Source organism: Mangifera indica, chromosome 13 (assembly GCF_011075055.1).
Source record: "Mangifera indica cultivar Alphonso chromosome 13, CATAS_Mindica_2.1, whole genome shotgun sequence".
In the NCBI taxonomy this organism is placed as follows: domain Eukaryota; kingdom Viridiplantae; phylum Streptophyta; class Magnoliopsida; order Sapindales; family Anacardiaceae; genus Mangifera; species Mangifera indica.
The window spans coordinates 12094719-12112609 of record NC_058149.1 but is presented as its reverse complement, the minus strand read 5'-3'; the positions used below and the strand labels follow the sequence as shown (position 1 = coordinate 12112609).

Genomic DNA, 17891 nt, shown 5'->3' with positions numbered 1-17891 from the left:
GTATAAGCATACAAGTAATAATGAACAGCAATCTATCCGAGATAAAGCACAGAACCTCATAGTTTGCAGTTCTTTTGAGTATCTAATATTTTGGCATTTCCAGGCAGGGGTGTTGTAAACCCATAACTGCAAAGAATTACAATCTACACATAAGAAGGATCACTGATTTGTGTTTACACAAACATAACCATCTAATGGAATTTAAGCCATTTAAGAGTAAGTACCTGCTTAAATACATCCCACAAACCCTCCAGTGAAAAATAATTATTGTTCACTATGGAATCCCAAAAATCCTACAAATATGAAAAAGGAAAGATTATGAACTGCCCAATAAAACTTATGGCCTATCTAATATTTTGGCGTTTCCAGGTCAGGGGTGTTGTAAACCCGTAACTGCAAAGAATTACAATCTACGCATAAGAAGGATCACTGATTTGTGTTTACACAAACATAACCATCTAATGGAATTTAAGCCATTTAAGAGTGAGTACCTGCTTAAATACATCCCACAAGCCCTCCAGTGAAAAATAATTATTGTTCACTATGGAATCCCAAAAATCCTACTGCAAATATGAAAAAAGAAAGATTATGAACTGCCCAATAAAACATATGGCCTATCTATTTTCATGGTGAGAGGGGTGAAATAATACCACATGGCTGCAAAACTTCCAGTGTCTAGATTAATTCCCATAACAGATAGCCGGTAATATCAATTCCAGTCTCCATGGCAGAAAGACAAACTTCATCACCACAGTCCACCTTGTGGTTATCTCATACGGTCCTGTATATAGCAATTCAATCAGTCAAAGAAGGGAAATCTTTAAACAAGGAGGGAGAAAGATAGCCGATGCATCATTCATTAGAAAATTGATATCATTGTATAAGGATAGTGCTTTAGCACCAAAAAGTAGAAAGTCACTAACAGCATAAGTGCATATGCAATCTCAAAACTAAGCAGGAAGTTTAGGTTATCAATCAATATCCAAAAACTTCTCCTACTCTGACAACGACTAAATAATTTTAATAAAGCCTAATGAAACCATTAAAATATAAGCAAACGCTTCTTTAAATTTAGGCATTGTTAATTTCTCAATGGGGCTTATAAGCAGGAATACAAGTACAAAAGTTGGACAAATGCTACAATACTATCTTTGGATTAAACAACTAAACCATGCATGCACATGAAGACTGACGACCCAGATTCCATTAAATTATGTATATAGAACTTCAAATACATAAATAAACAACTCCTAAGCTGATATACATATTTCTTATATGATTTAAGTAATTAACTGCCAATAACATTAGTCATACCAAATGATTTTTAAACACTATAATTTATCATTTTCTTGCATTGAAACAAGCTCAGCTAGTTTAATAATAGCAGAACATAGTTACATCAACATCAATCTCCATGACACTGACATGCTTGCATGAAATCAATTGGGGGTCAAATAAAAGTTTAAAACTCATTCTATCCACTTCAATTAATAATTAAAAATATTTCTCCACCAACATAAAGAAACAATAATAAAACACACCTGCTTGACCCAGTGCAACTGAAAATAAGGCTGGAAGAGTATCTTCAATGGCGAAATGTTTAAGAGATAGCCACCTATAGTATTGTGCTTGGTAATGAGGTCCCTGAACTTGACCTGTTCATTGAACGCCCTCTGATCGATCCCCTGCTCATCAAACAAGCATGGAATATCATCATACAAAAATCCCACTAACCGTTCCAAGTCCACAGTTGATCTTGGCAGGCTGCTTTGGTCAAACTTCTGGTGGGAGAGGAAGTCTAGTGGGTCATCTGGCAGTCCACATGACTGCAAAACTTCCAGTGTCTGGATTAATTCCCATAACAGATGTGCCAGTAAATATCAATTCCGGTTTCCATGGCAGAGGGACAAACTTCATCTCCACAGTCCACCTTGTGGTTATCTCATACGGTCCTGTATATAGCAATTCAATCAGTTAAAGAAGGAAAATCTTTAAACAAGGAGGGAAAAAGATAGCCAATGCATCATTCAATAGAAATGTGATATCATTGTATAAGGATAGTGCTTTAGCACCAAAAAGTAGAAAGTCACTAACAGCATAGGTACACATGCAATATCAAAACTAAGCAGGAAGTTTAGGTTATCACTCAATATCCAAAAACTTCTCCTTCTCTGACAATGACCAAATAATTTTAATTTAAGCAGAAAGCTTAACGAAACTATTAAAATATAAGCACATGCTTCTTTACACATAGACATTGTTAATTTCTCAATGGGGCCTATAAGCTGGATTACAATTAAAAAATTTGGACAGATGCCCAAATACAATCTTTGGATTAAACAGCTAAACCATGCATGCACATGAAGACTGACGACCCAGATTCCATTAAATTATGAATATAGAACTTCAAATACATAAATAAACAACTCCTAAGCTGACATACATACTTCTTATATAATTTAAGTAATTAACCGCCAATAACATTAGTCATACCAAATGATTTTTAAACACTATAATTTATCATTTTCTTGCATTGAAAACAAGTTCAGCTAGTTTAATAAGAGCAGAACATAGTTACATCAACATCAATCTCCATGACATTGACATGCTCACATGAAATCGCTTGGGGGCCAAATAAAAGTTTAAAACTCATTCTATCCACTTCAATTAATAACTAAAAATATTTCTCCACCAACATAAAGAAACAATAATAAAACACACCTGCTTGACCCAATGCAACTGAAAATCAGGCCGGAAGAGTATCTTCAACAGCGAAATGTTTAAGAGATAGCCACCTATAGTATTGTGCTTGGTAATGAGGTCCCTGAACTTGACCTGTTCATCGAATGCCCTCTGATCGATCCCCTGATCATCAAACAAGTGTGGAATATCATCATACAAAAATCCCACTAACCATTCCAAGTCCACAGTTGATCTCGGCAGGCTGCTTTGGTCAAACTTCTGGTGGGGGAGGAAGTCTAGTGGGTCCTCTGGCAGTCCACATGACTGCAAAACTTCCAGTGGCTGGATTGATTCCCATAACAGATGTTCCAGTAAATATCAATTCCGGTTTCCATGGCAGAAGGACAAACTTCATCACCATAGTCCACCTTGTGGTTATCTCATACGGTCCTGTATATAGCAATTCAATCAGTCAAAGAAGGATAATCTTTAAACAAGGAGGGAAAAAGATAGCCAATGCATCATTCAATAGAAATGTGATATCATTGTATAAGGATAGTGCTTTAGCACCAAAAAGTAGAAAGCCACTAACAGCATAGGTACATACGCAATCTCAAAGCTAAGCAGGAAGTTTAGGCTATCACTCAATTTCCAAAAACTTCTCCTTCTCTGACAACGACCAAATAATTTTAATTTAAGCAGAAAGCCTAATGAAACTATTAAAATATGAGCAAATGTTTCTTTAAATTTAGACATTGTTAAGTTCTCGATGGGGCTTATAACCTGGATTACAAATAAAATATTGGACACATGCCACAATACTATCTTTGGATTAAACAACTAAACCATGCATGCACATGAAGACTGATGACCCAGATTCCAATAATTTATGAATAAAGAACTTCAAATACAGAAATAAACAACTCCAGAGCTGTCACCCATACTTCTTATATAATTTAAGTAATAAACCGTCAACAACATTAGTGATACCAAACAATTCTTAAACACTATAATTTATCATTTTGTTGCACTGAAAACAAGTTCAGCTAGTTTAATTATAGCAGAACATAGTTATCAATTTCCACGACCCAGATTCCAATAAATTATGAATATAGAACTTCAAATACAAGAATAAACTACTCCTAAGCTGACATACGTACTTCTTATATAATTTAAGTAATAAACCGTCAACAACATTAGTCACACTCATACCAAATGATTCTTAAACGCTATAATTTATCATTTTCTTGAATTGAAAACAAGTTCAGCAAGTTTAATAATAGCAGACCATAGTTACATCAGCATCAATCTCCGCGACATTGATATGCTCGCATGAAATCACTTGGGGGTCAATTAAAACTCATTCAATCCACTTCAATTAATAATTAAAAATATTTCTCCAACAACAAAAAGAGAAAACAATAAAATGCACCTGCTTGACCCAGCGCAACTGAATCAGGCCGGAGGAGTATCTTCAACAGCGAAATGTTTTAAGAGATAGCCTCTTATAGTATCGTGCTTGGTAATGGGGTCCCTGAACTTGACCTGTTCATCGTACGCCGTCCGATCGATCCATTGATCATCAAACAGATGTGGAACATCGTCATACGAAAAACCCACTAACCGTTCCAAGTCCACCGTTGATCTCGGCGAGCTACTTTGGTCAAACTTTTGGAGGGAGAGGAAGTCTTAATACTGCACATATCAGCTTACTGATGATGGGGCTTTGGTAAGCAATGGTATACTTTGAGGGGTCAGGAGAGAGCTCAAAAAAATGAGTGGCTAAGGTTTCTTGAACGGTTTTGGAAATAATAAAATTATACATATAATTTTAAATACTTAATTAAATATTTAAATATTATATTATTATATAATTAAATAAATTTAAATTAAAAATAAAATAATATTCAATTTATAATAATAATTAATTTAATTATTTAATTAAATATTCAACATTAAACATATATAATATTATTTTGTGAGTGTCAAAAATTTATTTTTCTATAAATATTAAATTTTTATTTAGTATTAAGATCAAAATCACTTTATAATATAACATTTCAATCACTTTAAAGTGTTAAATTCACTCATTTAATTTTAATTTTGATATCATATTAAAAATATATTAGATCTATAGATATGAAAATCAAAATTTATATTATATAAAATTAATTAATTTATATTAAAGTTTAATCTCTTAAACATATATATTACTTATTTATATAATGTCGATTTGATACCTAACCTTAGACCCCAGCAAAGAAAAAGCCAAAGGATTACAAAAGTCCACATTGTAACCAAGGAACAGAAGTACATATCCTCTTCCTCCATTGCATGTAAAAGTCCACATTTTATTGATAAGAGAAGGCCAAATGACTATTGGGAAATTGAAATTTTTAGCACTATTTTATTCCGTGTATACAAAATTGCCACCTATCCTAAAACTTTCACAAATATACCACAACAGTACTCACCTTCCCCAAAATACCCCTCTTCAATCTTTTATACACAAATTCTCTCTCTTCTTCTCTGCAACTTTTTTCTTTCTTCTTCCTCTTCTTTCAAAGTGATTAAGGAATCACTCTCTCTTCTTCCTCATCTTCAAAAACAAAAGTAGCAAATTACTTTGAAGAATTCGTCAGACTAAGAATTCTTCAAAGTAAAGATTTAAAAAAAAAAAGATCAACCCACAAAAAAATTCAACTACATCAATTTTATATCCTGGAAGAAATGACCATCAAAGAAGATCATTTAGGAGGATTTAACTAAAAAAAAAAATTAACATTTAAGGATTAAAACTGAAAAAAAAAATTTGTGATTAACCGAAAAAAAAACAAACGTAGGCGTGAAATTCTGGAAATTATTCTTGTGCTGTACATATAATATAATAATTATTCTGGAAATTATATATAATAATATATATTATATTATATTATTATATATAATAATATATAAAATATATTATTTTATTATAATATTATAATAATATTAAAATATATTATTTTATTAATAATTATATATTTTATATATATATAAAAGGGTTGGCGAAATCGCCAACCCTTGGCGTCGCCAAGGGTTGGCGATTCCGCCAACCATTTATATTAATATATATAATATATATAATATATTATTATATTAATATATTAACTTTTTATATTATTATATAATATATTATAATCTTATTATATTATAATATATATAAAGGGTTGGTAACCGCCAACCTTTTATATTATTATATTAATATATTATTTATATAATATAATATATTATATATATTAATAATATAATATATTATAATATATAAAATATATTTTATATATAATATTAATATTATATATTATAATATTATATATATAATATTAATATATATAATATTAAAATTAATATTAAAATTATAATATATATAATATATATAATTTTGTTACCAGGGGTTGGCGGCATCGCCAACCCTTGGCGACGCCAAGGGTTGGCGATGTCGCCAACTCTTGGTTTATATATTATATTATAATATAATACTGTAACCTTTTTATTGATATGGGAAATTGGAAATTCTGAGAATTATTACGCCAACCTTTCCCACACCACTTGCTTTGCTTTATAAAGGGTGGGCCCACCCTACATTAATGCTACAGACCAATTTCTCTTATCGCCAACCCAAACTCTTTTTACATATATATATATATATATATATATATATATATATATATATATATATATATATATATATATATATATTATTATAATATATATATAAATATATTATAATATAATATTATAATATGTATTCATATATATTATAATATAATATAATATATAATATATTATTATATTATTATAATATAATATATTTTATATATTATAATATATTATATATTATTATATTATATTATTAAAATAAATTAAAAAAGAAAGCCAACCCTTTTGGCGCCAAGGGTTGGCGTACTACCTTTTTTTTTATTTTTAATATTATAATATATAATATTAATATTATATATATAATATATTTTATATATTATAATTATATTATAATATTATATATTATTTATATTAATATAATTATATATTATTTTATTATAATATTATATTAATATTATAATAAAATAATATATTATATTATTATATATTATTATAATATTAATAATTATATATTATAATATTATATATTATATATATTAATATAATAATATATATATAATATTATATATTTTGCCAGGGTTGGCGGAATCGCCAACCCTTGGCGTACGCCAGGGGTTGGCGATTCCGCCAACCCATTATTTATATATATATATAATTATTTAATTTTATATATATATATAAATATTATATATTAATATAATATATTATATTTAATATATTATAATATATAATTATAATTATATAATATATTATATTATTTATATTATATTTTTAATTAAAATATTATAATTATATTATATATTATATATTATAATATATTATGTATAATATAATATTATATATTAATATTAGGGTTGGATTCGAGTCGAGCCGAGCTCGGCTCGCTTTATTTAGGGGCGGCTCTAGTTCAGCTCGAGCTCGACTCGAGCTGAACTCGGCTCGGTCGAGTTCGACTCATTTTTGACTCAACTCGTTTATGACTCGGTTCGGCTCAATTCGTTTTTCATATCAAAACGATATCGTTTTGTATATATATATAGATTAAAACGACGTTATTTTGTATAAAAAAATTTGTCCTGCCAAGCCGAGCCAGCTCGAGCTCGATCGAGCCGAGTAGAGCCGGCTCGTTTCGGGCTCGAACCGAGCTGAGCCGAACTCGAGCTCGAACTGACTCGATTCGAATCCAACCTTAATTAATATAAATTATAACTATATTATAATATTATATAATATATTATAATAATATATATAATTAATATATACAATATATTATTTATATAATATATAATATTATAATATAATATATTATATATATTAATATAAAGGGTTGGCGGCCACCAACCCTTTATATATATTATAATATAATAATATTATAATATATTATATAATAATATAAAAAATTAATATATTAATATAATAATATATATAATATATTATATATATTAATATAAATGGTTGGCGGAATCGCCAACCCTTGGCGGCGCCAAGGGTTGGCGATTTCGCCAACCCTTTTATATATATATAAAATATATAATTATTAATAAAATAATATATTATATATATTATTATATATAATAATATAATATAATATATATTATTATATATAATTTCCAGAATAATTATTATATTATATGTACAGCACAGGAATAATTTCCAGAATTTCACGCTTACGTTTGTTTTTTTTTCGGTTAATCACAAATTTTTTTTTATTGCAGTTTTAATCCTTAAATGTTAATTTTTTTTTCCAGTTAAATCCTACTAAATGCTCTTCTTTGATAGTTATTTCTTCCAAAATATAAAATAGATATAGTTGAGTTTTTTTGTGGGTTGATCTTTTTTTTTTTTAATTCTTACTTTGAAGAATTCTTAATCTGAAGAATTCTTCAAAGTAATTTGTTGCTTTTGTTTTTTAAGATGAGGAAGAAGAGAGAGTGATTCCTTTATCATTTTGGAAGAAGAGGAAGAAGAGAGAAAAAAGTTGCAGAGAAGAAGAGAGAGAATTTGTGCATGAAAGATTGAAGAGGGGTATTTTGGGGAAGGTGAGTACTGTTGTGGTATATTTGTGAAAGTTTTAGGATAGGTGACAATTTTGTATACACGGAATAAAATAGTGCTAAAAATTTCAATTTCCCATGACTATTTCCCACCAAATTATTGCATCGGAATGCGCGTCCCAATTTTCCTCCACTACCCTTGAAGAAACAACAAACCAAAAAAGATGACTAGTATCTTTCCACCATCAAATAAAAACACCATAACCATCCACATTATTTAACCTTTCATAAATCAAAATATTGATCATACGGATTCTGCATTACAGATTTTGTTTACAGGACTGGTGCCACCTAGGCATTTTGTGGGGGTTCTTATACGTGCCCGGCACACTCCACCCTCAGAAATCCACGAGGCAGGCTTAAACCGGAACGTTCCTCACCATGGCTACAACTTTTTAACCCTCTATTTAAACTCCATGTGCTCCCATGTGCTGCCCCAAGAAGTCTCTCCTTTCTTTGTACAGTAGAAAATATGCTTCACAACATCTCACAGTTGTTCATGCCTGCTAATGTGCATGATGATTTTGACGATTATGATTATCATGGGTGTCCTTACTACTACCCTAATGAACCACTTGAAGGTGATGGAGATGATGATGATGACGATGATGATGGAACCGACTTGGCTCCGGCTGCATCCATGGAAGAAGGCGATGGGGATGGGGATGGGGATGACGATGATGATAATGGTGGCTCTGACTATGCTCCAGCTGCTTAAATTAACGATTTATGATCAGCCCTAGATTTCTACCGTCCCTGCTAGAAACCCTAACTATGTATTTCCTTTGTCCTTAATAGAAAGTTATAGTCAGCTAGACCTTAATTTGCCTATATAGATTTTCTGTTTTGACTATGGATGCTAGCTCTTACCTTTAAAGGAGGCTTTGGTTGGGAAATTCCAGCAGGGCTACTGGATAATATAATGAGATGTAGTATGATCCACAACCACTAATAAAAAGTCATTATCTACTTATGATAAAGATTTCATCTTCTTCATCATGCATGCTTTGAAAATCCTTATATTGAATAATATTGCTCGTGTTAATCATTAATTTATCATCAGAGAATCTTAAGTCAATGAAACAAATCAAGAAATCATTCCCATATTGACCGTGTGCGTATTATATATAAAATTATTATTTCTTGTAATATTTTACATGTTAACTATGGAGCTCTATCTCAGACACAATTCTGTAGTTAAGCAATTCATCACATATTTATACGAGTATAAGCATAAGAACTTGTTTCCGTGTGAATACCCAAGTTTTTCTGTCCAGTGATAACTGTTCTCAGGATTTGTATAAGTTAAGATAAACAACAATTGAAAACTCAGCCTTTGTATTGTGAAGATGAATCTATGTGACAAAAGTTGCTGCTAGTTTGGTGCTGAAGCAGCTCGTGAAGCTACATTTTTAGTTAAAGCATAAAGCTCATTTTTTTCAGCAGTAGCACTCAGTATGTTTTCAATCAACTACCGTGGAAGAACTTGTTTATTAATTCAGTCAATATAACGTATCAGGCTTGCATACCATATATAAAATCAAAGTTCTGGAGGTTTAGTTTCTAAAGCATAGATTAGTAGGACACCCCTCCAGTTTCCTAAAGAAAGTTTTGTCTGATCTAATTTAACCATCAGGGATATATATAAAAATATGGCAAGCGAAGTAATATACATGGAAATCCAAAAATTAGAACATTTTTTCTTTCTGTAATTTTTGGTCTCGTTTTCGTTTCTTTTCACTAATCATTCATTAGTGATAAGCTTGGTCCTTTGTGCTTTATGAGATATATCTTTTATTTCCTAACTCCATAAATGATATGAATGTATATTTAGTCTCATTAAGTTGATTTTTTTTTGGGTTAAATAAATATATATATAAACAAAAAGACAAAGGGATCTCTAACGAGAGGACCTGGATACAACCCAAGTACATTCAACCCAACGGGAGGATAGCAAGAAAAATCTAGGACCAGACTAAAAACAAAACAGAAACCAACATCTCCTCTTGAAGGCCTATCATATCCTACTATGGTAGAGTTCAAGAAAAAGTTGCAGTAAATCTAAACAAACCAGGAAACATTCAAGAAAGAAATTCAGGTTTTTCCACCAAGTATAGACTATACAAATGGTATCTAAACAAAATGATGTCACAGATATCGCATGCTTTACTTCCAGAAGGTTATAGCTTTTATATATATATATATTTTTTCCAAAACCATAACCCAAAAAAAAATCTGGAAGTCTGTAGTGATTTTTGCCCAAGTTGTAAATGCCAAATGTTAATGTAGTACTGTAAGAAGCATGGAGGATGAGAACCAGGCGCTAGAGCTGGCAAAAGCTGCCAAGGACAACTGTAGTTCCAGTCGCCCAGGAGAAGCAGCAACTGAGATCTAGCAAAAGCAGAGAAGGGAGTACTGGCCTGGTAATTCTGCAACATCCTTATTGATTATCGATTTGCGATACAGTCTTTTCTTTAGGAGAACTTATTACTTTTCCTCTTTGGTTTCTACTAGGAAAAAAATATTCAATCATACAAGTTTCACAATTCCAAGTACAATCTCCTTAAATGTTGTTAAAAGAATGATAAATTGATTTGCATATTTATCATATGGGATTCATTTTATTCTTCCCTTGTAAAGTTTATGGTCCCTTATATATTCTTTTAGTTGGTTTCTAATGGTGTTGTACAGCTTGTATTGAAACATTTTCCTTTATCCCGAGGAGCATTCAAATGCTGATAAGATTATTGGCATATCAAATGTATCCCCTAGAAGCAAGATTCAGGGATATGATACAAGAAATTTGAAGGACTCATGCGTGACAATGACTTCACCAGATGCGAGATGAGTCATTCTTGTTATATAAAAAAATTGATGACTACTATATTATTATGCTATTATATATATGTGGATGATATGCTTCTTGTAGGATCTAATAAGCAGAAAATTTACGAGCTAAAGCAATAATTGGTAGAGAAATTTGAAATGAAAGATTTGGGTCCAACTAAGCAAATACTTGAGATGAGAATCTGTTGAAATAGAAAAGAAGGATATTTGAAGTTGTTAAGCAGTTTAGTCTTTAAGATGCAAAGATCGAAAACACTTCTATGGGTAGTCATTTTAACCTCTCTAAAGAGCAGTCACCAAAGCCAAATGAGAAGAAAAAATATATGCCAGAGTACCATTTGCATCAGCGATTGGAAGCTTAATGTACATTGTGATGTATATTAGATTAGACACAATACGTGTAATAGGAGTTGTCAGCATATATATGTTAGACTCATGGAGGGAGCATTGGGAAGTTGTAAATTGTCTTTTTTTAATATTTGAAGGGCGCTTCAGGTATGACACTATGTTTCAAAAAGTGTATTGTCATTTGACAAAGTTTTTTCGATGCAAATTTAGCTGGTGACTTGGATAGTTAAAAAAAAAACACTACAAACTTTGAGTTGGACATCTCGATTTCATAAAAGTGTTGTTTTCTCAATCGCTAAAGTAGAGAATATGACTATATTAAAAGCTAGCAAAGAGATGATTTGGTTGAAGAATTTTCTGAAGGAGTTGGCAAGACACAGGACAATAATGCACTCTTTAGTAACAATCAAATTGTCTATCATCTTGCTAAAAATTCATTGTTTCATGCAAGATTGAAATATATTTAGTTGAGATATCATCACATTCACAAGTTGATAAATGATGAAATATTATCATTGAAAACAATAATTGGATCGAAGAACCTAGTAGGAATGTTGACCACTTGTCACTATTGATAAGCTAATTAGTTTATATATTGTCTCAATGGTTGATGTGGAGGCGCTAGAGTAGGAGATCATTTGGGTTCCAATTTATTAGCAAGATACTAGAATATGTCTACGTTTCTTTAAAATCATTCTCTAAGTGAAAGATTTTGGAGTGTGAAGTCTGATCATGTCTAAAAAATAGCAAGATTGGTTAGAGTCATTATAGAGTATGTCTTTTTATATCTTTTATATCTCATAACCCTAAAACCAATAAAAAAAACCTAGTGCGGTTGTTATATAAGTATTATTAGTCAAACCATGTAAATTTGATTCTTTTGTAATTGATTTTGATTTTCTAAAAATGATGGGTGTTTTGTATGTAATTGATTAATGAAGAAGATAAAATTATGGACCAGTAAGCTAATGAATGGCAGATCAGATTCAGGGATATTTATTCGTACAGCTAATTTCATCACTTTCTTATCTTGTGAACTGAATAATGATAACTCAAGTGAAGATGGAAGTTTAGGTTAAGTTGATTTGGTATATGCCCATTAAAGTGTTAAGGCATGCGAGTACAAATATGTTCACCGTCATCCCAATTGCCTTCATTTGTACCCTAACTTTTTGCTGCTGTGTTTATAGACTTTCCAAGATACAATCTTGCTGTTATTTTTTATACCATCGTTTTGTTTTCTCATTGTAAAGAGATAAATTTTTGGTGCTTACTCTTGAATTTTATCATTATGGAAACTTTAATAGGCCTTCAAAGAGGGTAACTTGTTGCTTGTGTTGAATTGGATTTGTTGTAATTTAGAGAAGTATTCTATGGTACGATAAGAATTTACTTTCTTGTTGACTTGTGACTTTTTGTATAAAGTTTTGCCATCTTTGCCTTTTTCAGCAAAGATAAACGTAATTTGTTTCCCAAGGTTTCATGTTTTGAAACTTTGATTTTGTTTCTTTTATTAATGCATCTTTTATTAATCAATACATATTGGCTCGAAAAATCCAATCGATGCTTGCTTCTGTTGTATGATGATTCTTACAAATATATTACCTAATTGCATGTTTAGAGCTTCCTCACCATATAGCCTTTGCAGTTCCTCACTACCATGACCATCATGGATCATCATGAAAATGATAAAATTTTCTTAGAAAGATACATATTTAACAAAACAGTAAATAACTATATACTTTTTTTCGTTACCAAAATCCTACCTGTTTAACTAAACAAGTAAACTCATAATATAGTAACTGAACCTATAATTATCATACCAGATAATTCAAAGTTTGCTTATATTAATCAATAGAAATTATAGAAACTTGATAGAAGTGTTTATTTCATGAGACTTGATACGATATTGGTGGGCCAATGAGAATATCTATATGTTCGACTTGATAAGGAAGAACTAGGGTCCAGGGATATGAATTCATCTGATCTGACTTTTGTATTCATCGTTAGAAATTCTCTTTTCACTTGCAAATATACTTCTACAATGATGCAGCATTTCGTCTATATATGATGAAGAGCTTCTGCAGTAACCAGTGTTTTCTTAGGCATCTTCAATGGGAACTTTCAGTCACTCACTCATGATGTTAGATTTTTCCATAGTTTATTCATATATAATATCTGAAAACCCAATGGATCCCACTGTGAAGTGTCACTGAACGTAGAGTCTAAATCTCAATGACCCCTCTATGCACTAAAAGATGCTTTATGACGCATAATTGCTGAAGTGTCATTCAACTTCTTACGTGGTTGGCCAAGAAATAGCCACTGGAGTTGGGCATTGGGTGTTCAACAGCCTTTCTGCATCAGTCCACGCTCCCCACGTGGTTAACTTGCGTCAAAATCATGGCTGCCCCGTTCCCTCCTCTTATATAACTCCCTTACCTCTCTATCTCTTTACTATCCACCCAGCCAGCCCTGTTAATTCTTCTTCCTCCCAAAAAATGTCTCCGATTTCCAAGTTCATTATTCCCTCATGCATAGAAGGCGATGGTGATGATGATGATGATGATGGAGATTACGACTATGCTCCTGCAGCATCAATGGAGGGCGATGGTGATGATGGAGGCTATGATTATGCACCCGCTGCATGAATGCATACATCAATCACACGCAGCTAGTAACTATGAGCTTATGTTTTAGTTGGGCTGGGGTAAGGCACTTGATAATGCTGATGCTTATGAAGACAGTGAGATGTACTTAATTTTATGTCATCTTTCATCATCATGCGACTGTGACATCATGCTAATCAATGATTATGGAAGTTAATTGGTTAATGTATTTTGCTAAACTTACAAGTCATCACTGCCTTGTCCTGTTTCTTGCGAAAAAAAAAAAAGGTTAAATGTTTGTTTTTCTTTCGATGACGACATTCCTAAACCCGTCGGTATCAAGTGACAAAGTTTTCTTAGTTGTAATATTCCTCTGGCTGAAAGTAGAGTCGACACTTCATGTAAATGGGTAATGTTTATATATATATTGTAAGTCGCCAATGTGATAGGAAAATAAGGATCGCCGGTGAAAATTTCATCAATGAGAAACATGTATGGGTATAGGTGTGTTCTTATACAAACAAATAATTATCGTTATATATTAAAATAAAAGAAAGAAAATAGTAACAATAAAACGATTTTGTTTGGATTTTGCAAAGAAATCATACATCCAATGTAAAAGTATTCCTCTAATCACCGAACTTTAATAGAATTTTGATATATGTAAAAACAGAGGACAACGCAAAAATAAAAGAGAGTGAAACCCTTGGTTATAAGAGTGTTTAAATACCTAGGGTTTAGGGTATTTAAATGACTAAGCTGCCCCTTCATAATAACTCTAATGACTAAGATATCCGTCATTGCAGTATTACTCTAATACCCTTATAATTTGAGACACAAACATTACAATTATAAATAAAACGTTTTTGAAGTAGTTTGATATGCTATTCAAAAGCTTACATCCATTATTATATTATCGAGTTCTTTGGTGTAAATTTGGTAGAATAATAATAAGTGATTGTGTCTTAAGCCTTTGTATAATCTTGTATTTATAGAATAAGTAATTCCATTCATTATATTATTCTATTGAAATAGAAAATAATTATATAATTTTTTGATGATATGAGATTGCGATAAAAAGTGATTTTGTAATAGTAAAAGACTAAATTGGCATATCGAAGAGATCATGAAAATAATTAAAATTACTAAGATTTATTTTTCTCGTTATTTTTAGTTAAAAGGGTACTTCTACCGATATTTCGAGTGGTTTTACATATAAACGACGTGTTCAGTTATTAATCACATAATTAATTGCTTCTTAAGTCTCTCATACATTTTTATTAAGATGGAGTTTAATCACACAACAATTATCTTTAATTTCTAGAGTACAAGTGTAATTTTAGAAATTTTTCATCTTTTGGTACAACTGAATGACTATGGAAGATCGAAAAATCGACATCATGAAAATAATATTTTTACCTTGCATTTAATACAAAACATACAAGATCATAATATCATAATTTGTTAATACATGTAATACCCACAAGTGATTTTTAAATTTGAGTTAATAGTGAATCAGTGATATTCCTCTCCGCAGCGTTTTCTACGAATTTTCCATGACAAAATCAGACCTAAAAATTTCTTTATCATATTTATCAAAATAACTTATACGGTGTCGTTTAATCCCTTAAACAAAGTCCTCATCCGCTGGCATAGCCGCTGAACTCCCTCCTTACGACATTTTGATCCATTAGTAGTCCCTGTCTATGGAACAACAAATCAACATTAGATAGAGAAATACAGAACCCGCGTGAAAGTTCACCCTCTCTGTTTCGATCCAGAAAAGGGTCTTCGATCTCGCTGCCCGCTGCAAGGTTTTATCTTCCATTTCCCTCATAAATCTCCCTTAAATCTTTCTGTTCTTTAATTTGCTCCATACATTGTAGATCGAAGCATTATCCTACATTTATCAGCTGAATTTGACCTAGATGACTGATTGAAGATTTTTTATATTGGGATAGTATATTTGTTAAATTCATATAAAAGAGAAAGCATGTCTTCAATTCGATTTGATGCAAGTAAACAATACTCTACGACGAGCAGCCTGGTAGTTGGTTACGCTCTGTGTTCTAGCCTGCTTGCTGTGATAAACAAGTACGCCATTACCAAATTTAACTACCCGGGTCTTTTGACCGCCTTGCAGTACTTGACGTCTGCTTTGGGTGTGTGGGTTTTGGGAAAGTTTGGTTTTTTACATCACGATCCATTTACTTTTGATGTAGCCAAGAAGTTTTTACCGGCTGCAAGTGTTTTTTATCTTGCCATTTTTACAAACACTAACCTTTTGCGTCATGCCAATGTGGATACGTTTATAGTGTTTAGATCATTGACACCACTTTTGGTTGCTATTGCTGATACCGCCTTTAGAAGGCAACCTTGCCCATCAAAGCTTACGTTCTGTTCACTGTTGATTATTTTGAGTGGCGCTGTTGGTTATGTGGCCACTGATTCGGCTTTCACTTTGACTGCCTATTCATGGGCATTTGCTTATTTGGTGACAATTACTACTGAGATGGTCTATATTAAGCATATGGTCACCAATCTTGGATTGAACACTTGGGGTTTTGTGTTGTACAACAATTTACTGTCGTTGATTATGTCACCAGTGTTTTGGTTTTTAACTGGAGAGTATGTTGATGTGTTTGCTGCTTTGGGTGCTAGCAATGAGGGTTGGTTTGATAGTGAAGCATTTTTTGCGGTTTCTTTGTCATGTGTGTTTGGTTTGCTTATTAGTTTTTTTGGATTTGCTGCAAGGAAGGCAATATCTGCAACAGCGTTTACCGTGACTGGTGTGGTTAATAAATTCCTTACTGTTGTGATCAATGTGCTGATTTGGGATAAACATGCCAGTCCTTTTGGTTTGGTTTGCCTTCTCTTCACGATTGCTGGAGGTGTTCTTTACCAGCAGTCCGTTACTGGACCTATCAGTGCTCTGTCACAACGTGATCAAACTGTATCTAAGCCGACAAGCAATGAAAATACTGATGATGATTTTGTTGAAAATGAACAAGGGAAGAGCATAGCTGGTAAACATGCTTCTGTATAATACTTCTGGTTCCTTTTTGTCAATCTTTAGCCTTTGGGATGTAACAAATTTTATCTCTAGTATTCAGTTTTATAATCTCTAAGTATAATTCTTGTATTGGATCTTCACAAATGTTATCTTTCCATAATTTCAATTACGTTTTGGTTGTTTCTTGATGATATATGGTGTGCCTGCACATTGCTTCCATAAATTGTTGATTGTGTGTTTGTTTTGCACAGTGGGCTGTGACAGCTCTATACTTGAGTTTGACGAACTGTCTTTTAATAATGAACAACCAAATTGTTGTGCAATTTGGCTGATGATCTGCCATTCTTGGCCTATATGGGGAACTTGTGTTACTCTGCATTTTTTAGCAGTTGCACCATCTTAATCTTTCTGGTGATGACAGGATTAAAAAGAAAATTACTGTCTTTTGCTACAGTAAAGTTTGAACTTTATTACCATAAATATTGATGCCTTATACTGCAGTTCGTTTGATGTGTGAAATCATTATCATGGTCCGATTATATATATCTTTATCTTCCCTCATGGGAGTTTTTTCTTCCCCTTTTGTCTATTATCTAGAGTTGATCAGTGTTCAGTATCAAATCATAAACAATTAGCAAGTATGAATGGCAATCGACCTAGCTGCTTCTCTTTAAAGCTGTGGTTATTTTGGGCCTTTTGAAT

General features: G+C 31.8%; 1 protein-coding gene across 1 annotated transcript; it reads left to right on the top strand.

The window, feature by feature from the left end:
* Positions 1–15789: 15789 nt before the first annotated feature.
* On the top strand, positions 15790–17382 carry LOC123195276 (GDP-fucose transporter 1). The gene has a single exon (XM_044608926.1). The coding sequence runs from the start codon at positions 16170–16172 to the stop codon at positions 17220–17222; it is 1053 nt and encodes a 350-aa protein (XP_044464861.1). The 5' UTR covers positions 15790–16169; the 3' UTR covers positions 17223–17382.
* Positions 17383–17891: the final 509 nt, after the last annotated feature.